The sequence below is a fragment of the Rhodnius prolixus genome, unplaced genomic scaffold (assembly GCF_049639745.1).
Source record: "Rhodnius prolixus isolate KJV_2025 unplaced genomic scaffold, Rpr scaffold_19, whole genome shotgun sequence".
In the NCBI taxonomy this organism is placed as follows: Eukaryota; Metazoa; Arthropoda; class Insecta; order Hemiptera; family Reduviidae; genus Rhodnius; species Rhodnius prolixus.
Window position 1 is genome coordinate 304143 of NW_027411584.1, and position 23522 is coordinate 327664.

The 23522-nt window shown below is 35.0% G+C and overlaps 1 protein-coding gene across 1 annotated transcript; it reads right to left on the reverse strand.

Moving 5' to 3' along the window:
* Positions 1-432: 432 nt before the first annotated feature.
* LOC141448302 (protein croquemort-like) lies at positions 433-22536 on the reverse strand. The gene is made up of 8 exons (XM_074116577.1): positions 22202-22536; positions 18049-18203; positions 17811-17952; positions 10611-10820; positions 9397-9611; positions 6853-7144; positions 3272-3345; positions 433-2536 (listed from the first exon to the last, which is right to left on the reverse strand). Exons 1-8 carry the CDS (start codon positions 22310-22312, stop codon positions 2194-2196), a joined length of 1542 nt encoding a protein of 513 aa, XP_073972678.1. The 5' UTR covers positions 22313-22536; the 3' UTR covers positions 433-2193.
* Positions 22537-23522: the final 986 nt, after the last annotated feature.

Consider the following 23522-nt stretch of genomic DNA (forward strand, 5'->3'; position numbering starts at 1 on the left):
GGGTGGATATTACTTCAAGTTACCGTGGATATTACTTCGAGTTTGGGTGGATATTACTTTGAGTTGGGGAAGATATTACTTCAAGTTAGCGTGGATATTAAACATGTAAAAAGAATAAGTATTCTTTTAGTAATTACATAATATAAAGTATGATTAGAACTTCTTTCATTATCATTATTATTGAATAAGAGATAGCAAAAATATTTTTTATTAATAAAACGGAACTTCCTTGAAATCTATAAGATTGATCACAAAGTTTTTGATTGATCAAGTTGACTCGTCTTGTACTCCATCAACAAATTCCTTGTCGGGGGTCACCGATTTGTCACCAACTTTACCTTTTCACGTAGTAGCAACAATTTCGTGAGTTTTATTATATTCATAAATAAATAAACCAATTTTAGTATTATGTAAATTATATTTCTTCCATTATGCGAAATAAATACATTTTTTACTGTACATAGTTAAAATAAAAATTATAATTTAAAATAATAAATACAAAAAAATATATATATAATGATAAAAATATACAAAAAAAAATAAAATATAATAATACTGATAATTGAAAATTGTTATAAAATACTTTCTCCTTCTTTAATTGAAAATACATAAATTTTATGAAAAGAAGAAGTGATACTCAAAACTTCCTGAGCGAGAATAAATTTTAGGAGTACCTTTGAAATTAATAATTTAAAAAAATATATAAGGAATCGATTTTACGACATTATTAAGCAAAAGTAAAATTTACATGTATCTCAGTTATCGTAAATAAGATCGATTTTCCATAATACACAATTAATAGATATATTTACAATATATTAATACTTCTTACACAACTAAAATAGAAAGAGAGAGAGAAAATTATAATTAGAAACTGTAACGTCACAGTTATTCACCGTAAAACAAATAAGTAATAATTTAAACAAAAAAATAAGAACACAAAAAAGAACAAAATTAAGTAATTAAGAAAAATAACTTTTGAATTAAGTATGAATGACCAGGCTTATCTTCTCCTATCTCTTCTCCCAAAATTCTTGAGTTAAGAGTCCCCCCCCCCCATTAAATGGGTGTTCTTACACATTTAATAATTAAGAAGGGGGGTCTTTAATTAATTAAATAAGTAATTTAAACCCAAATAAGTAATTAAACAAAAATTGAACAATATTGACATTAATTAAAAATTAATTAATAAAAAAGTCTCTGGAGTTAATTATGAATGGACCAGGCTTAGTTTTTATTTACCCTATCCGCTCCTTAAGGACCCCGTTATTCGTTAAAATGGGACCTACGCTTCATTGAAATAGGCCTAATTCAGTGATTCATTAAATTTCAAGTATCGTACGATATTACAACTTGTTTTTTTCTTATCATTTCTTATCTAATTGTTATAAGTTACAACACGTGTTTCTTTTATCTATTTCGAAAGTTGTATTATGTGACTTTTTTTCCAAAGAAATAGTATAATTTTAGTCTCTTTTTATTTTATTAGAAAAATATTAGATACTGAATTTTGACGGAAGTAAAAAATAATAATATATCATTTCGAACATAATTGACAAAGTGGCTGATTTTATCCGACCTGTTTATTGTACCTTTTAACCTGGTTTCGAACTTTTTTCCCACCATTAGATGTTGATTGATCAGAATTTGACCTTGACCATGTTTCAAGTACGGAAGCTGATTACGGATAAAAAAAAGGAAGGAAGTTCGAAACCAATCTGGGGTTACAATGGCGGATGAAATCAGCGATCGATACAGTGGTACCTCGGTTTTCGAACGACTTGACTTACGAACAAATCGGTGGTATTCGGCCAAGAAATTCGAGGTAAATATTGTCCTGAAATCCGAACAAACATTTGGAACTCGAACACCACCGAGATGAGCCGAGTTGTTTTTATATTTGCACACTTTTAGATCTTATTTCTTGTTTAGATACATGTTTTTACATAAAATATAATATAAAAATTAGGCCAGTAAAACGGCCTAATATTTCTGGGGCTTAGAAACGAAATAAACTACATAGTTTACATTATTTCTTGTGGGATAAATTGTTTTGGTTCTCGACCGCACTTCTGGAACGAATTGTGGTCGAGAACCGAGATACCACTGTATATATATATTATTTTTTTCTCAATTCCTTGCTGTTGTTTTTAAAATAGATTTTTTGTAATTAAAAAAAAAGAAAAACTAAAATTATGGAATCATTTTCACCGCTGCCTCTACAATATTATGTTCGTCCATCTTTTTACCCAAATTATTCGTAATTAATGGTAATTTTCGTTTCGCTTCCAGACTATAGGTTCTATACGGTGGTAATTTATTTGATAAGGTTGAATTCAATTCTCTACATGCCATAGTTATGCCAACAGTGGCGCTCAATATGCCAATCACTAATAAAGCCAATGCTATGGTATTACAGACATGGTATAATGTTACCATAAAGCCAATTTCATTGGCCAGTGGTTCAGTGAGTGAAGCACGTTGATCAAACCATAGGATTGGCATGTAATATCGTTTGGGTAGATTTCTTAGGATGCTGTAACAGAATAGAGAGACAATATTGAGTTGAGATATAAGCAGAGCATATTGTTCTAAAATGTAAAATAAAATCCGGTTATTACTACCATCTTGAGGGGGGGGGAAATTAACTTTGTCTGAACTAAAGGAAGTTTACAGTGGTGCCTATTCCTTAAGGACCCTTCAAGGACTTCCCTACTATAGGGATTTGCGTCTTATCACCAAGTGTCTTAGGGTTTGAAAGTAAGCGATACGAGCGATAGGACTTTGTAACCGTTTGGTTTGTCTTTTTTAATTAACGAACTGTCTAAACAAAAAATTCTAAGTTCAGAAAATAAATAAATAAATAAATATTTAAATTGGTGATAAGAGAGACTATCTCTGAAATAGTCGTGTGAGTTTGCGTAAGAATTTTTTTAAACATTTAAATAAAAAAGTAAAATAAAAAAATATAAAGGTACGTTTCATAATAATTATCTGTACGTAGTTTGGATCTGTAGAGAAATTTGTACGTGCGTGTGTAACATGAGTGGAGTACTGATTCTATATTCATTGATTGTTACCGATAAAGGGAGCCACGGCGCCGTCAATCACTGCCTTACTGATAACAGAGAAGATCAGAAAACAAAAAAAAAAGGGAAGGCGTTGTCCTGGGGATAAGAAAGGCCTTGACTTTTTCTCTAGATAAGAACTACTTCCCGTGCGTGCTAGTTTCCCCATTATATACAACAAAATATTATTATTAAATACTTACAGAATATCCTTTGCCGGCTCTACCATAATATTGATCTGGAATCGTCCTTTTACATCCAATGGTACGCCAAAAGTCTGTTAAAAAAAAAGAAAAAAGATATTTGCATATAAAAATGTTGTCACTAAAATATACATATATTTTTTATAATTAGAACAGCTGATATCGTAACTCTTGCAACAATTTTTATCGAATTCAATATCGTGAGTAATTGATTAATAATTTCAATGAAATGTTTTAATATCACGCCATACTCCTGGCTATATTCTGCGCAGATATTATCATTTATTTACAATATAGAAATAAATTTAATAATAAATAAAATAAAATAACTGAGATAATGTGCATTGGAAATGTCGTATGTGATTCACAGTTTGTGGAAATTTCGTAGCTGATAATTTATTGGGAAATTTTAATTGTCTGGAATTTTCAGCGTTATTTATTTATTTATTTAATTTTTTTAATGGTGCATTTATAGATTAACTCGGTTCGATTCCCCCGATCTTAGGCCTTGGATTTTATTTAATGATTAATAAAAGGAATTTATAGTAAAGTATGTTAGGAGGTTATAGGCTAGACCCGCAATGCTAAGATGTATTGTTGGTTTAGTGGGTTCGATTCCCCCGGTCTCTGAGCCTTAGATTTTATTTAATGTTTAATAAAAGGAATTTATAGTAAAGTAAGTTAGGAGGTTATAGGCTAGACCCGCAAAGCTATGATGTATTGTTGGTTTAGTGGGTTCGATTCCCCCGGTCTCTAGGCTTTGGATTTTATTTAATGATTAATAAAAGGAATTTATAGAAAAATATGTTACTAGGTGGTTATAGGCTCGACCCGCAAAGCTAAGATGTATTGTTGGTTTAGTGGGTTCTACTCCTGGTCTCTAGGCCATGTATTTTTATTTAAAAGTTAATATGAGGAATTTACAGTAAAGTATGTTAGGCGGTTATAGGCTAGACCCGCAATGCTAAGATGTATTGTTGGTTTAGTGGGTTCGATTCCCGGTGTCTAGACCTTGGATTTTATTTAATGTTTTATATGAGCAATTTACAGTAAAGTATGTTTGTTAGTCGCCTCCGTCCACGACACCTAATTGGTAGCTGGACGTTAAGCCCGCCTGAAAGTTCTAATTCAGAAATTTATCTTCAAATTCTATCGTGGCGCCCACATTTGATGTAGAGAACGGTAAGCATTAAAATAAGCACCATCATTAGATGCAAAATAAGTGCTTACTCTTTAACTAACAATAGCTGATAGAACTTCTAGAATAGACAGATACCAAGATACGCCACTAGTCTGAGCAAATGTCTACCATAGATCTTACGTCACTATTCTCAAAAAGATATCAGTAATTACGTCGTTCGGTTGTATTTTATTGGTTATTACGCAATATTCTTCAAAACTTTGCGAAAAAAAAAACTAGAAATTTTAGCCACGCATGTCATTCATACGCACATTTTTAATTAATAAAGATATTTGTAAAGATGTTACGTAGTAATCTGATAATTTTTTTAGGATGATTAAAACGTGCGTGTCTGTCTGTGTGTACAAAAAAGGTTTTTATTACACATAAAGTTGTAATATTCTGTTGTATTTAATAGTGGCTGTAAATAGATAAAAAAGTGTATATATTCATATATTGGGTCAGCTGTGTCATTTATTATCTTTCACGTGGCTATAACCTATTGAACTGGTTATATCGCGCCACATATTACTAATAGGGCTTTTTCTTCTTGATTACAATACGACGGATAAGATAAACTTTAATGAATGTACACTGGGTTTTAGTGGATTGTTTACACTCGGAATCTGGACCGAGTGAAAAATGGGAGGAAAAGAAGATTCTGTGCTCTGTGACTCAATTTTTTGTTCTTCATTTCCTGGTGTGGGTGGTAGTCTTATGCGATGGAAGCAGGGATAAGTTAGATTTCCAGTTTTTAGGGTTATCAGCTACCTAAATTTGGTTCGGATGTGTTCGTCCTTTTGATGAATCAATAGGGATTCATCTAATTCTTGGAGCATTTGAGCAGAAAAGTTAATTACATAGGAGGGACTCCCTGCGACCTGCATTGTCCAATCCTCTAGTTTCTACTGTGGTCAAGGCAAATGTATGCTCTTCTATTTTGACTGCCGCTAAATCAGTTAGTCTGTCCTTATGCCATTTTATATGTAGAGCACTATAGGCTCATAAAAGACATCCACAAGATACTATACGTTGTAGTTGGGTTCAAACGTTGGGATGCCCGTGACAAAAAAGGAAAGGAAGTAGGGAACGTCTCTGAGACCCGGTCAGATTACCCTGAATAGTAAGTATGATTTATAAGGCAGAGAAGACCATTGGTGAAAAAAACACCCTGGACCTTTTTCATTTACCTGGAGTCCCAGTGGAAACTGTTTCGAGAAGAGGAATAAACGACCTCCCTGTCTCCCGGACGTTGCTGCATGTTCAGAACCTGCCCCCCCCCAAAAAAAAACTGGATGGAAAACAGTGGGTAGAACCCTGAACCCCCCCTGGAGACTAGATCTACTAGATTCAGTGATGGCAAACCTTTTGAGCTCGGGGTGTCAAAATTTTGGAAAAAATAGAAACATAATTTTCGTGGCGTGTCCCACATCAGAAATATTTATAATTTTTTTAAGTAAATTATTTGTTTAATGCCATTTAAAATACTAAAACCAAAATTATGAAACCAATGATTTACATTTAGAGACTTACATTAATATTATTATTAATAACCAACTCTGGCCGTTATGAGAGGCAAATATTTAAATTATGAATTTTTTTTATCTTTGAAGTTGCGTGTCACCAAGAATGAGCTCGCGTGTCATGTTCGCCATCACTGTACTAGATACCTCAAGGTGGAGGATGGTTCGATCTCTATGGCTGTATTTCAGTTGGGTTTCAGGACCAAATCTTTATTCCAATAGTAATTAACACAGCGAAATTTGGTAAAATTGTTTTTAGCGAAGCCGCCAATATTCTAGAAATGTTGGGCTAAACAATTTCATGATCAGAACTAATTTAAAAAAAAAAAATAGTTTATCGATTTATCGATTCCATCATGCGTTTTTTTTTTAGACAGAAACTAGAATATCGCTACTAGAATTTCGAATATCAAATTCGAATATCGAAACTAGAATATAGAATATCGCTGATTTTACCCAGCAACCACATTTTAAAAAAATACGTAGAATTTTAACTTCCAGTGATCTTTCGTTTTTGAGTTTGGCTGGCCACATGGGTATGTGGTATGGGTATGCATGGGTATATGGGTACATTCATTCAGAGAGAGAGATGGTTACATGGACAGGCAGAATAAAGGGTTTAAAGAAATAAAGAGACTGACAAACTGATATAATACAGACCAATTTGTAAAAATCTCTTTTCACAGGGGACTGAAATCACGTATTTGTAGGGAAAACTAAACAGAAAATCTGTAAGATTCTCTTAGGACTAGAGCGGAAGTGCCCACTTCCCACACTGGTAACAAAAGTAACTATTAAGGGAATCCCTGAAATTAATGTACAAAATTTAGCCACATTTATAAAATTCCATCACGTTTTTACCAGATATTTCCACTTACCGGTTCTACGGTCAAATCAAAACTGTGTTCCTCTTTTCTTGGGTTCATGCCATCCACTTGCGTCTGCACCTCTTTGTCAGCCAGATAGAAATGTGGATACGATACAAATATCGGAGCACCGTATCTACATTCAGTGATGTTCAACAAACCAAGCGGTGCTTGTTCACCATTTCTATAACATGCTGTTTGCGAATCTTTCAAACCAGAATCCACCAGATCTGTGCCGCCGGTGAACTTCAGTCCATGTATCCCGTTTACTGATCTGTCTTCTTCGTAATCAAGATTTATGGTCCTGGAAAGAACGTAAGAGTTTTAATTTCTATATTAAAATACGAGGGTCGTTTGAAAAGTCCGTGCAAAGTCAGAGAGATAGCACCACTGGCGCGTATCGAGGTTATGTTTAGTTAGTAGCATCTCTTGGAAGAACACACACCAAGTTTCAGCCAGATCGGTCTATTTCTTTGTGTTTGGCATTCGTTTGAATCGAGGAAGTCGAGTGATTTTCAAAAAAATGGACGAAAAAGAATTTCGTGTGTTGATTAAACACTACTTTATGAAAGGCAAAACGCCTCAGGAGACTAAAGAGAAGCTTGATAAACATTATGGTGACTCTGCACCTTCGATTAGAACAGTTTATATGTGGTTTCAAAATTTTCAGAGTGGCCATATGGGCACAAGTGACGCTGAACGTTTTGGACGCCCTGTTGAGGTTACTACTCCAGAAATCATTGATAAAATCCATGATATGGTGATGGATGACAGAAGAGTGAAGGTGCGTGAGATTGCTAGTGCTGTGGGCATCTCGAATGAACGGGTACATAATATTTTGCATCAACATTTGGACATGACAAAGCTATCCGCAAGATGGGTGCCGCGATTGCTCACGCTTGACCAAAAACGAAATCGTGTGAAGTGTTGCAAGGACGGTTTGCAGCTGTTCCAGAAGAATCCGCAGGACTTTAAGCGTCGTTTCGTCACTGTGGATGAAACATGGATACATCACTACACTCCTGAGACCAAAGAACAATCTAAACAATGGGTTACCAAAGGGGGAATCTGCGCCAAAAAAGGCGAAGATCGTTCCTTCGGCCGGAAAGATTATGGCGACTGTCTTTTGGGATTCGCAAGGAATAATCCTCATCGACTATCTGGAAAAGGGTAAAACTATTACAGGTGCATATTATTCATCGTTATTGGACCGTTTGAAAACCGAGCTGCACGAAAAACGCCCACGATTGGCCCACAAAAAAGTTCTTTTCCATCACGAAAACGCACCAGCTCACACCTCAGCAGTTGTGGTCGCAAAATTAATGGAAATAGGGTACCAACTCGTTTCACATCCCCCCTATTCTCCAATCTTGGCTCCCTCGGATTGTTCCCCAATATGAAGAAATGGCTGGCGGGAAAAAGATTTTATTCAAACGAGAAGGTGATTGCAGAAACGAATGGCTATTTTTCAGAGCTTGGACAAATCCTATTATTCGGAAGGGATCAACAAACTAGAGCAGCGTTGGACGAAGTGTATAAGCCTAAAAGGAGGACTATGTTGAAAAATAAAAAAGGTTTACCCCAAAAAATTTAGTAGTTTTCATTTTTGCACGGACTTTTCAAACGACCCTCGTAATGTAGCTTTTCCTAAATTTTCTTTAAAGAAGGACATTTGAAATCCTCTATTTCCATTCCTTTATTATCATTTGTGTTTTCGGGCTTAGGAAAATTCTCCATTGTCTAGTCAGATCAAAAGATATTCCGATTTTTGTTGGCAATTTACCCTAAGGATGGAGGGATTCTGGGACGACATTTTTACCACAAAAGTTTCCTTTACTTTAGGAAACCTATTTTAGAACCAATAATTATTAGTAAAAAGTCATAGTTTGACAAAAATTTAGAGGAGAGCCTTTGAGCTTTTGTTCTAATTTTTTACGATCTTCATTTTCGTGACGTAATTTAGATAATTTAGTTTTTTATTAGAAGATTTTCCAAAATGTTACGTCTAACTAAATTAGGTTTTTTTAATTACCTAGAAATCAGATTAATGTCTTTATTAGACAAGTACATAATTTGATTAGATTTGCCTTTTGGGTCAATTAGAGAGTGTGCCCCAAATCTCCTAGGAATTACTATAGTAACGCAATATTCCTAGTTATATACGTAATTGTGATTATTTAACGCGTGAATTATAATACCGAAAAATAAAATTAGCTGCCCTGCTGTGAAACACTCGCGTGATTCCTTTTACGTCATAACATTTTTTTAAAGTAACTAAATTTATTCAGTACAAAGGCACTTCCGTTTTACTGTTTTTCTTTAAATTTGAAAGTTTTTTACGTACATATTTAGTTTCTATTAATATTACAGAGATATGAGGGCGCTCGATGTTACTGTAGAGGGAAACCTTACCATCATTTCCCCAGAAAAAGTGTTGTCCATAGAGTACATTTTCGTGTTAGTTGTTCGCACCATTTTTTTTGGGCAAAGTGATTTCAACGCTTTTACAGTAACATCAAAAAAGTGATATTATTATTATTTATTATTATTATTTACCTGCACAAATCACCGCTGAACAGACCAATCCGGTCTTTAGACGTTAACCAAGGCGGAAACACCTCGCCAGAAGTGCCGGCCACATCGCCACACTGTCCACGGAAATAGTTAGTCTTGTTTTTATAATTCCATGAACGAATCTTACCCACTTGATTCAGATCTTTTGTGCCAGTATCCATGTTAAACAGTCCGTCCACTATTTCTGAACCATTTCTCTAAATTAGAAAGAAAAAAAAATCGATTCAAGAAAATTGATTGTAATTATCGATAGTAAAGATTAAAAATATCCTCAGGTATCATCCAGCTAACATTTTTTAAATTTCCTAGTTTTTAGAGTGAAATTTTCAATGCCTATTTTTCCCTTGTATACAGGGTGTTCATTTTAAAACGCCTCAAATGCATTTCATGCTTAAACGGTTTATCTGAGCCAAAAAATGGTAGAGGAAAAATTTGTTGCCCGTCACCTCTAGTTTCAGAATATGTGACTTGATTTTAGATTTCTGCCCGCATACTCGGCTGACGCGCGACCCAAAAAAAAAGGGTTTGCAGTTGACCCCCATTTTCATGTACACATTTTCAAAGAGTATGAAAAGTTATGAAAGAAACCGGAAACCGCAATTCGATATCTTTAAAATTAAAGGTGCTAGGCCATTTCAAAATCTGGTATTTATTAATCATATTTCAATTTTTTAACTTGTTATCAAAGAGAAAGAAGAGCACGCGATAGGTCATTTTTATGTATTTTTTCATCCCCTTTCTACTAAAAATATTGCCAAGACAGTAAAGCTAGTATTTTTCTTAATATCGGGAAATATGTCGTTTTCCGAGTGATTTTTCTAAGAAAAATCAAATGTTAAGAGCTTTAGATGTTCTCAAGCATACACAAAATGGCTAAAAATTAATTTCACATCTGTTACAAACAAGAAGGTTTAATAATTATTTGGTAATTTTGGGAGAGTTGCGTTTAATTACCAAAAAAAAAAATTGGAAACCACCTGCCACATATTTAAATGATCAATATCTTTCATGTAAAGGATCAAACTTATTCCTTAATTTATCAAATAATGCACTTTACTCAACTTGTGCGGCATGTACTGTGCCTTCAAAGGTGCCTCCTTAGATACAGAGAGCAGTTGATAACCTCCTGGTTAACCTGGCTTGCGAGCCAAAAAATACTATTTTTATTCTACACTATTCAAAAAAAAACTATTTACCTTATAAAACCATCCAAAACGATCAGTTATCTTCATTTTCGTCAGTCCAGGTATGAATTGTAGAATGCTGAGCAATCGATCTTGGTAACCATCGAACAGTAATTCACTGACAGTTTTCTCAACATCCAGACGTATGTTTAACCCGGTGAACGCCCAGGATAAAGTCATCAAATCTCTTCTGCTGCGAAACCTAGCGATGTGGGCCACTATCTGCGTGTGGGTGAGATTTTTTTGTTCCCGCCAAACAGAGAAAACACATGTTTCAAATTAATTAATTTGTTTCTCTTTCTCGTAGCCATAATAAGTGTAAGTAATAGCGGTACGAAGAGAAAGACGTGTGAGTTGTTCGCATCATTATTTTTTAATTTCTCTCCGTTCTTCGGTTAAGAAGAAAGTGTTTGTAGTCCCCGGACGGATTTCCTTTTGACATTTGTTTATCTCCAATGTGTTACGTACTGACGAAACGTGGCAGGGTTTCAGGCGTTGACGGTCTCGCAGCATTCATCCCAATGGATGAACTCAGAAGGTTTATGGGCTATAGTGGTTCTTAGGTTTTTCTGGGTCGTCTGATACCTCTTTGGTTGTGGAGTTTATGAGACAAGAGATACGAGGTCTGTAAATTAAGTAATGAGACTGATTTTTTTAAAAAAAATTTTATTCAAAAAGATTTACAATTCTATATTGTCACCTTCAAAATAACCTCTCGGTAAAAGTGTTGATTGACCGTTCGAAAAAGGGTCCATTCGTGTGAGACCAAACATCAAGAACAAGTGGGTGTTGCGTCAAGATAATGCTCCTTGTCACACAGCAATTTCAATAAACCAGAGTTTTTGGCCAGTAAAAATATTCCTGTGGCTCCTCAAGATTCCTTATTCGCCTGACTTTAGAGTCCTTATGAATTTTTTTTTCTCTTCCCGAAGTTGAAAAAAATCACCTCAAGGGAACTCATTTTAGGACAGTCGAAAACATTCAAACGGCTGAAGGCTATTCCAGTATCGGAGTACCAGCACTGCTATGAGGAGTGGAAGAAACGTCTCCAGCGCTGTGTGCGCTTCAGAAGGAAGTTATTTTGAAGGTGACAATATAGAATTGTAAATCTTTTTGCATAAAAATTTTTTTAAAAAAAATCCGTCTCATTACTTAATTTACAGACCTCTTATATTCATCCTGTTACAGAGGTTTGTTTTGAGGTGTGAGAAGGTTAGGATAAGTAACGTAGGCCGGAACAGGAGGATCTGCTTCCTGTCGCTCGAAATAAACTTCTAGTGATTGTTACCTCACTATGGCCCCCCAGCTATATGGGATGCCCCGGAGAGGTTTGGTTCACGAAGGACCAAGAAAATATGAATTTTGAATTTCCGGAAGATTTTTTTTGTAACTCAGGTGTCCTTAAAAGTGTACTTCCGGCGGGAAAATCAGTTCCCCCCCCCAAAAAAAAAATTCAATCAATTGCAACTTTTCTTTCTCGCCTTATGAATTGAAAAGAGAGAGACAGAGAGTACAAAAATGCATTATTCCACAGCCAACCAGAAAAATTAAAAAAAAACGGAAAACTCAACAACAAAACACGTAAATACATACATACCAATACTGTAACATTTGAATAAATCAGCCAATAGAAAACGGCATATACAAACACGTACACTTTTTCGGGCAATTTTGAATTTGCATATTCAAACTGAACTCAGCTGAAAGTATCTGGTGAAAAGTATAGTGAATGCAATTGATTCATTGAGGCAGAAACTTTTCATGTGTATCACGAGAATGACGTGTGTCAGTTCCGTCGTGTGTATGTGACTCCTGCCAATTTATTTCCGTTTTCTGTTCACTGTGTGTGGGTACATGTTGACCGTGTTACTTTAAAATTTGCGAAATGTTACTGTAACCCTCTCTCTCTGTCTCTCTCTTTCCCCTGCCAATTTCTAATTAATTAATTTGGTAGTACAGAGGGCGTAACCGTAGCCGGGTGTTGAGTAGTGGGGGAGAAGAGATGAGAACGGTTCAAAGGGTTTGCAGTGTAATAACTAGGTGGGCAGTTACCCCCTCTACACGCAGTTGTTTATTGCAATTCAAACCCCCCTCTCTTGGTTTTATATATACCACCTAATCAACCTATTAGCAATTAACCTCCACTAATAATTATTGTTTCGAACGTAATATTAATATAGTATGCCGTATGTACATATTTAAAAATATATCCCAAATTTATCCCCATTTTTGTTTTTAGCCAAATATTAGATTTTATTACGTACATAACCAATCAGTGACAAGTTTAAAAAAAAATAAAACTGTGGCTGTGTCCTGGACTCACGGCCGTGTGTTGTTCGTGAATACGTTTACCGTAACGGGTTATATTTTTTATATAAAATACTAGCTGTACCCGTTCACACGTTGCTGTGTTTGAACAAAAAGGCAGTTTTGATACCTCAAACATAATTTATTAATGATCAAATGTATACAATACATCGAAATGAAAATTAACAATAAAATTATCCCTACTTCAGAGTGCAGTAGTGTCCTTGCAAAGGTAGCATTTCTACATAATGTGAAAAATTCAGTTAATGTTGTTGGCGGTGGTGACATTGCTCTTGCAGGTACATTTTCTGTTGTAAAGTACACACGATGTCCATTTTCTGCTAAATGAACAACCGTTGGATATCGCTCATGAATGGAAAATGATAAAATACGCCATACGGCCTCATTGCTACTTATGTAGCGTCCCAGTTGATATTGGGTGACTTCATCGTTAGATGCAGTTGTATTTTCCTCTCCAAACACTGCCATATCGCTTCCTTTGTTCACATATTTGCAAATATATTTTATAGCTTTCACTGAATTGCAGTACTCAGCATTTATGTGTGCGTTATACGTTTTTAGTAGTAATGGAGAATATGGTACTACCCAACGATTATCAACATCAATAGTATTGTTGAGTACTTTTAGTTTAATGGATTTTCCACCATCCTCGGTATAATTTATTCTCGTATTAATAATTGCAAAAAACTGTTTTTCATGGTTTTCATGGTTACACTTTTAACAAATATTACTAATTAAATGTTATTTTGATATTTTTGGGATATTTGTTCGGGAGCACCTAGAGCCCCAACTCTGATTTTAAAAAAACTTTGCAAAAACCTTCCCGGGGATATACCTAATAATTTCCCAAATTTTCACTGCGATTGGATGTATGGTTTTTGAATCTATCGAGTACAAACAAACAGACACACATTCATTTTTATATATATAGATTTTTATTTATATATTTAGGATGAAATCAAGGAAAAACATCGTAGTGAAACGTGTACTAGCTGCTGCCTAATGCGTCTTCAGGCGGATTATGGGCTAGGGCTATTGTGGTTCTTAGGTTTCTCTGGGTCGTCTGATACCTCTTTGGTTGTGGAGTTTATGAGACAGGAGATATATTCATCCTTTGAGAAGGTTAGAATAAGTATCCTAGGTCGGAACAGGAGAAGCTGGATCTGCTTCCTGTCGTTCGAACTGAACTTCTAGTGGTTGTTACCTCACTTTGCCCCCCCCCCAGCTATATGGGGCGCTCCAGAGAGGTTTAGTTTACGAAGGGTAATCGACGATCGAACACAATCTATGTCTATACAGTCCGTTGTCGATGTAGAAGCGATTTCATCATACACTTGCATAATTTCAACCGGTCCCAGCTGCAGACGTACTGACACCGTCGTTGATCCGCTCGGCCGTATTCATTCTTTTACGTTCCTGGCACAGCTTGACTCGGTCATATGGTGTTTTATTATTACCATTCGATTGTTCTTGAGAAGCCCTTTCCAACCGTATACCGATCTCTGTATTTGGTTTTGACTTTTCGACGCGTATAGGCCGACATTATATATGTTTTTGATAATATTTTTTTTATTCTAACACCTTATTATATTCACTGTCACTATTCTACACTAATGTTTTATATACAATCGATAGATTGTGACGACAGCTGACGATTAAAACTTAAACGAACATCCTAGCTTCTAACGAGTCAAAAGTTATACTAAATAGCAAATCTCGATACGCAGCAAAATGATCACAAAATGGCGGCGCTTCCCCCTCCACCGCGCGCGATGCGTCACAGTCCTCGCTTATCGTCATGAACTCTTTGATCCTTTAGCTATCCAGTGGTCTAATTTAATTTTGGATGTAGACGATAGATTCGAAACTATAATGCCAAACTGTATCCCCCTGATTTTTTGTTATCATTAGGTTTTTTTGGATTGCCTCTATATGATAGCAAATTTAAAGATGTATTCACGTCAAAATTCTAGGAAGAGAAAAGTCTAAGGATTCTGGGTTCGAATCCAACTGATCCAGGATCTTCGCGTTGGAAACCAGGTTAATCGCTAATCCCTTCCCTTATCGTATTCTTATCACGAGTTCCATTTTATAGAACTTACCTGGGAAATAATAAAACTTAACATAGTTCTCCTACTTAATAAGTGTTTTGCCGCGTTGAACTTTTACAAATAACGTTTTTCTTTCTATTTCTTTACAAAATCCTATAATCCTCACCCAGCTTCATGGCCACCAGATCCAAACTTCTTTGGGGTGAGTTTGTTTTTTAGTGTTTTTAAATACTAATTTCAGATATTAGCCTTGGGGCTAAGCTATATCGTAGTTAGTAGCTACTGATGCAGGCTAACTATACGAGAGTAGAGATGCTGTTAGAAGCTGTAGATCTTGATGAAAAATTATTTTCTCATCTTTTGCAAGCAAAAAAACTCAGTCAACTGAGCAAAAAAAGAAAAATCAAAATCAAAATCTAATAAAATTTAATTTGATTGGATAATATCCCTTTTGTGGGAAATTTTCATGTTTTCCCTCCTGATCATTTTCAATTTTCAGGAAAAAATGGATTTAAGAGAAAAATAATTTCACTTTTCCATCATGATTGGTTTTTTTCTTTTCTGTTTTATGTTTAAGGTGCGTTAACATGCTGAGGTGGTATATAATAATGTGGCCATTCTGATTGGAGGAAAAAATACATCCTTCTTTTTTGTTCCTCCCGAAATGTAAAAAAAGGCTGGAAATGTAAATTTAATACTACATCGATGGTTTATCAAAGTATATACACAAAACATTGTTACATCGAACATTTTTCTTTACATTTATCTCGTGGCTGCGAAGGAAAAACAATAAAATTAACTAATTGACAATTGATTTGTCATCTTAGTTAATTGAAATTTGTCAAAAACTTGTTTTAGATTAAAATTCTATATACGTGGAAAATTAATATTTCTGTAGCCAATCAACAAATAGAGCTCACCATTAAAGTAAAACCTCACAAAACGTGATTTCTTTTTTAATTTTGTTTAAATATTTTTTCGAAAATTTTTGTAATTAATTAACGTTTTTATTGTTATTTTTTTATCTTATATCTGTGAATTGATTGGTTAGTACAGAAGTTTATAATAATTATTATTTTTTGTTTAAATTTAAATTAAAACACGTTTTCAAGAAAGCGGCCATTTTTATAACTTCTCAACTCTTTTCCTTCAAAATTCATCTAATCTCCTCAGGGAATACTTCTATAGAAAGAACATTAACTTTTCTAGTAAGTTGTCGTCATTTTACCTTTAAGATGGGGTAGCTTTGCGATTTTCTCTCTTTTCTGAAGAGAGTAGCTAATCCTCGGAGACGACTTCTGGGAGTGCTATCACTGGGTAACTTCTCCCCTCAGTTAGTGAGTTTGTAGTGATGTCAGTTATTGAATCGCGGCTACATCTTAGGTTATTACTTAACCAGTTAAGCGGAGGAATTTAGTTATTAAAAATAACCCCACAGTGTGCGGAATTAAAATCACGACAACGACGTGTATTCACTAGTCGAACGCAGGGGGGCAAAACAACCAAAAGTTTTACAACAGTCGTAATAAGTCACTGCAAGCGACTTTTTCTGGGGCTTGAGATTAACAGGAGCATTCTGTGCTCATTCAAAATCTTGCACCACTTCACGTTATGCATTGCTCTAGTTAACTAGAGACCCAAGAGCTTTTTTACAAAGAAGAAAAGAGCTTTTTGAATTCTGTGCAAAATGAAATCATGCTCGTACTGTGAGGTCTGAATCTCTATCTAAGGTTAAAAACGGGCATTGCACAAGAGTTTGAGAGCTTCTATTTGTGTGCGTAATTCCCCAATCTCTAATGTGGAGACCAAACGTGTGACAACCACTCATCATTTGGCTGGCTCCCACCGCAGTTCTATTGGGTAAGATAAAGGAAACATCCCCACCTAATAATATTCTTATTGTATTTCATTAAAATTTCTAGTTTTTATTGTTAATGGCAATTTTATAATTTTCACAACGAGTATACACGTCGAACGCACCGTAACAGGGATTTGGTTTTTACGTGTATACTCGTCAAACGCGCTTAACTGGTTAATTACAAGCTGTCAAAAGATACCCTATCTTAAAGGCAAAATTTAATGTATTCCCTGAGCTATTTAGATCATTTTGAGGGAAAAGAGTTGAGATGTTACAAAATGGGCGCTTTCTTGAAAACGTGTTATAATGAAATGTTTTTAGTTGCAGAAATAATATAGGCACTTATTTTTACAATATTATAATTATTTTAATGTAAGACGCGTCAACATCTAAGGTTATTGGCGCTTAGAGCTTTTTCCAGTGCTCTGCACGTTCGTTAAAGACAACATTGTTGTCAGGGAGCTGTAAGAAACTCCCTGGGAAGAGAAAAATCTAAGAGCCAGCAGCTGGATTCGAACCCACGATCTGCGCGTAGAAAACCAGCAATCGCAAATCCCTTCCCTTTTTCTCTAGGCTAATTCTGTAGGAATTTTTATCACGAGTTCCGCGCTAAAGAGCTTAACTGGGAAATCATAAAACTTAACACAGTTCTCCTACTTTATAAGTGTTTTACAGCGTTGAACGTTTACAAATAACGTTTTTCCTTTTCTTTTTTTTGCAGAATCCTATAATCCTCATCCAGCTTCATGGCCACCAGATCAAAATTCTATGGGGTGAGTTTGTTTTTTTGTTTTTTTAATACTAATTTTCGATATTAACCATGGGGCTAAGCTCGTACAGTTAGTAGCTACAGATGCAGGCTATCTATAGAGCTGCTGTTAGAAGCTGTAGATCTTGATGAAAAATTATTTTCTCATCTTTTGTAAGCGAAAAAACTCAGTAAATTGAACAAAAACAAAAGAAAGACCTACTCACCACAGGGATCATATTGATAGTAGTAACTTTATCCTCCAGGGTACCGTTAGAGTGTTCCGGGTCGAAAAACCAGTGGCGTGTCTGTCTATAGCTCACAGTACCATTCTCATTCCAAGTCAGGTTCACTTTAGTTCTTTGCTCACTGGACATGTTGAAAGGAAAAAGAAAAAAGGTTAAGTTTTATCCAGAAAACATTAAATTTTTCTTGATTAAATTTGATTTTATTTTGATTACTTACTAAAATCTATATGGTCCCATTTGATTGAACCTTGGCTTTTCCGTGTACGCTTTGTTAGCGTTGGTCCAATTGTGGAAATAAATATCTATGTACATAGGTACTGGAGTTTTCTCCCAGTGTTGAAAACTTTTAGTGCCTGGTGATAATTTTAATTCCTGTTGTTGAATTGAAACCATGGAAAAAAAAAGTCCACATTAAATTTAATTATAGGAGTAATAATATTAAAAAGGAACGGATTAGGGTCAGTGTTTAGTGTTTACTGCATTCTGCTAATAACCATTAAAAACCAAAAACCAAAGCCGGGAATCGAATTCACTAAACCAACAATACATCTTAGCTTTGCGGGTCTAGCCTATAACCGCCTAACGTAATTTACTATAAATTTCTCATATTAACCATTAAATAAAATCCAAGGCCTAGAGACCAGGAGTAGAACCCACTAAACCAACAATACATCTTAGCTTTGCGGGTCTAGCCTATAACCGCCTAACGTAATTTACTATAAATTTCTCATATTAACCATTAAATAAAATCCAAGGCCTAGAGACCAGGAGTAGAACCCACTAAACCAACAATACATCTTAGCTTTGCGGGTCTAGCCTATAACAGCCTAACGTAATTTACTATAAATTTCTCATATTAACCATTAAATAAAATCCAAGGCCTAGAGACCAGGAGTAGAACCCACTAAACCAACAATACATCTTAGCTTTGCGGGTCTAGCCTATAACCGCCTAACGTAATTTACTATAAATTTCTCATATTAACCATTAAATAAAATCCAAGGCCTAGAGACCAGGAGTAGAACCCACTAAACCAACAATACATCTTAGCTTTGCGGGTCTAGCCTATAACCGCCTAACGTAATTTACTATAAATTTCTCATATTAACCATTAAATAAAATCCAAGGCCTAGAGACCAGGAGTAGAACCCACTAAACCAACAATACATCTTAGCTTTGCGGGTCTAGCCTATAACCGCCTAACGTAATTTACTATAAATTTCTCATATTAACCATTAAATAAAATCCAAGGCCTAGAGACCAGGAGTAGAACCCACTAAACCAACAATACATCTTAGCTTTGCGGGTCTAGCCTATAACCACCTAGTAACATACTTTACTATAAATTCCTTTTATTAATCATTAAATAAAATCCAAGGCCTAGAGACCAGGGGAATAGAACCCACTAAACCAACAATACATCTTAGCATTGCGGGTCTAGCCTACCATCAAAAAATTATAAAATGCCCAATTTCTCAATAATGGTTACAATAACGGAACTATGGTTTATATGAACTTTTCTGTCACAAATGATCAAACAGTACCAACGTATCTACGGCCAGTTTGAACTTGTAGTACACCTTTATATAACAAATAATAATTAGATTAAGAAGTAATTAGCAGTATTAACATCATTATCGTGTTTTGCATTAACAGTACATCGATATATTAATAATCGCTTTATCTAATCAATTACCTAATTAGCTTGGTAGCACCTTCTAGACAAACCCCCCTTGATCGCCTCTAACTCCCTACTAAGACAGTAAGCCGTAGCCGTATCATTAGTCTAATTATATTAACAGGAATAATTTTTTAAAATTAATTTAATTTGTGTTATTTTTTTTAATTAAATTAAATTAATAAATTTAATGTTTGACCAAAAAATAAATTGTTTAATTTTTAAAAAATTGTAACTGCTTTTTTTTTTTTTGGTTTATTTTTCTATTCGCAGTATTTTTCAAAATTTCTTTTTTTAATTTTTATTGTAATTATGGTTTAATTAATTATTACCAATTTAAATAATTGTTCAATTATGTTATTAATTATAATTGTAATTCATTAAGCAATTATGTAATTCATTAAGCAATTCCTAATTAAATATTCTTGTTGCAATTATTGTCGATTTGAAATCGATGTTTCGATAAAATAAAAATTTAATAGTAATCAATGAAAACGAAAATAATTTTAATAAAAAAAAATTGTTTCGTGTTAAATTATTTAATAAAAAAATAATTACTCGTACCATGATATGTCAGACAGACAAATTTGAAAACTATAAATATTTGAATCTATTGGGCAAAGGATGATGACCTCCGGAAGTTCAGAAGTTTATACGCTTCCATCAGAACTACTGGATTAGTTAATGACAGGAAGTGATGGCTTTCTTGGATCGCTTTGTTCGTTTTACAAGGGAAGCAACAAGTCATTATGGTTGGATGTCCAAGGGATACAATCATCGACTTTCACTAATTAAAAAACAGAAAAAGAAACTATTTGACATGATATGGGCAACCAAAGAGGATACAGTAGACTGTTTGGGGGATTATGGTACGGTTGTCATCTGGAACAAGGAAAAAAATCTGAGGTCAGCTAGGGTATCGTCTTTTCCTCTTTTTCATTGAACGGCAGTCTGGTCATATGATTTCCTTGAATTTCCCTGCATTAATCTTAAGCGAGAGAGTGGAGCAGAAAATTCGCTTTTGCGAGGATATATAGTAGGATATATCATATGGGGTGGAGGATCCCCTAGGAAGTGGTAGTTTTTTTTGGAGCTAGACATCCGAAGTCTTTGGGCGAATACAGTAGCATCTCTTTTTTTTTTTAAAGCCAGAAGATATTGTGTTTGTTCTACATTGTCAAGAACAAGGACCAGTAAAGTTGCCGTACTTTGGAATGTGGATTATGTTATATGGTAAAAACTTTGGGTGTACTACCGGCAAGCACAAGCACAACAAATTCCTGACTGGGGTTAGGAACCCTTTACAGTAAAAAGCGTCTATCCCTTCAAGAAGAGTACAATAAAGAGAAAAACTCTAAGAGATCCTCCCAGATCGGAAATGACAAGATTGCTGAGAGAATGTTCTGAGTGAAAGCAAGCTCACATGTTTCCGCGCAGTGTATCAGAATACGGGATCATCTGAAGAAGTAAGACAGGATGTTAGAAAAAGAAACATTATCCTAGAACCTTCCAAAATCCTATGGTTCCTGAGGGAATCAATCTATAAGAGGAAACTTGTTTCCTTTAATGAACTCTCTAGAGCAGGGGTGGGCAAAGTGCGGCCCGCGGCACAAAACGGCAATTAATAAAAAACTTAAATCATAAAATATTTCAAATTTTAAGTCACATAAAGTTTGGTAATTTTTGCTAGTACAATTATTGTCTCAGCGTTCAAATCTTATATTAGTAATCCGCGCTCTTTCTTTGTATGATCACTTGACTATACGCCATTTTTACACCGACACAAAGCGTGTTGTCGCCGACGAAGCTGCGGATTTTTCGCTTCTCCTCTAGTTATTTATTTTATGGTGATATATAAATGTAAATGGAATCGCATTATTTTTATTTCGTCTGGCTTTTAATAGAAAAAATGATGAAGGAAGATATGAAGCAATTTCATAGAAGTAACTAATGCCGTTTTTTTGTTGATTTGTTAATAAATTTCATTTTAATTAATAATCTGTATTATAAATAGATAAAAACAATTAATAAATAAGAACCCGCAATAAATATATATATATGTATACTGCGGCCCTCGGTAATAAACCAATAACCTTCTGCGGCCCTCGCTAATAAACCAATACCCCTATGTGGCCCTTTACAGAAAAAGATTGCCCACTTCTGCTCTAGGGAGACCAATGAGGGATTATTTCTTATTCTGAACAAAGAGGTATCATCATTGTCTTTAGTAAGGGACCAAGCACTAAGCTACTCAACTACTCAGAGAAAATTCCCACAAGCTGCGCTAGAGATACAAAGACCAGTCCAAAAGAAGAGCTTCACTATGTCAACCTGTTACGACCCAAAGATCTTGTATCAAATTAAAGGCATTGGCCAGTCAAATATCCATCTAGGAGTCTGGGACAGGCACAGAATCCCCCGTCTGGATCCTCAAAACAGCATTTTATACTGCTGAAAACCCATTAGGCTCATCCATACTGTGAAGACTTCCAGGCCCTGGAAGCCAGACAGAGCACGCCATCAGCACTTTCAAGATCAACACACAGCTGAGAAAGCGCCTAATTTGGATAATACATCTAGCCTCCCACACTCATTTTCCAGAACATCTTGCATTTACAACGCTTAAAGCCAATTAAAAATGAAATAAAATTTAAGCTTAACAAATTTAATAAGTACATAACTTAGTACATACCTTGTACATAAGCGTTGACAGTACGACTGGCCATAACAGCGAGACACTGGTCAAGATAAGTCCACCAACAGCAAACAGCTTTGTCCAACAATTCATTTCGACTCCAATCATTTCGACTGGTTTTTTTTTTATGTTTCGATTTATTTATTATTTTTGCCCAAAATATATAAATAAAAATAAATTTAAATACAAAACAAAAACCGGTCAACCACTCAAAAATAGAACAACAACAAGAAAAATTTTGTCGTGAACAAAAGAAAATATGTTTATTTTGTTTCGGCTTTTCTGTACCAGTAGAATACAGGAAGAAGGATTTAGTAAGACTGGGCTATAATTAACCATCAACAGCTTATTTAAATTGTTCCCACTTTTTTTTCTTTTTCCTTTTTTTTTTGTGTCTCTCTCTCTTTTGTAATCAAGATGTGGTTGACCGTATTGGCCGATAGAGTGTGTGTACGGCGGCCTAGAGAACGAGGATATCGGAAATCCCGTTAAGAGATAAGACGCTTGATTATCAATGAAATTGTTTAATATCTCAATGAACGAAGGAACTATCCTTAGTTATTAGTTCAGCAGAGTTTATTCTCTCTCTCCCCTCTCTTTCTCCCTCTTACTCTCTCTCCCTCTCTCTTTCTCTCGCTCTAAATATATGTATATATACATAATTTGTCTGTACTCATGTGTTAGCTCAATGTTCAACTGGTGTTTACACAACTAGTCTTCAAGTATTCAGCTACGAACGGAAAGACACGAATACGTCTCCTCCACATATTATAGAACATTACCCCCACCCACTTAGTAAACAACAATCAAACCCAAGGACATTGAAACTTGAAGAAAAGCAGAACTTAATTTTAAAAAAAAGAAGATTGGTTAATATTCAATTTGCTTAAATTTTTATAACTTCCTCTCACTCCACTATAGTTAGAGCGGAAACTGTAATCGTGTGTAATTATTCGAATTTTGGTTTTTACCGGAAGTGTCGGTTTTAAGGTTTCTCTGGGTGTGAAACAAAATCTGACTATAGAAAAATCAATTCACCCTTACTGGATTGTTAATTGTAACAAGTTAGGCGCCACGGTAGCCGAGCGGTTAAGATACTAGACCCGCAAAGCTAAGGTGTATTGTTGGTTTAGTAGGTTTGATTCTCGGTCTCTAGGCCTTGGATTTTATTTAATGGTTAATATGAGAAATTTATAGTAAAGTATGTTAGGGGGTTATAGGCTAGACCCGCAAAGCTAAGATGTATTGTTGGTTTAGTGGGTTCGATTCCCGGTCTCTAGGTCTTGGATTTTAAAGTAAGTAAAGTAATCGCCTATTT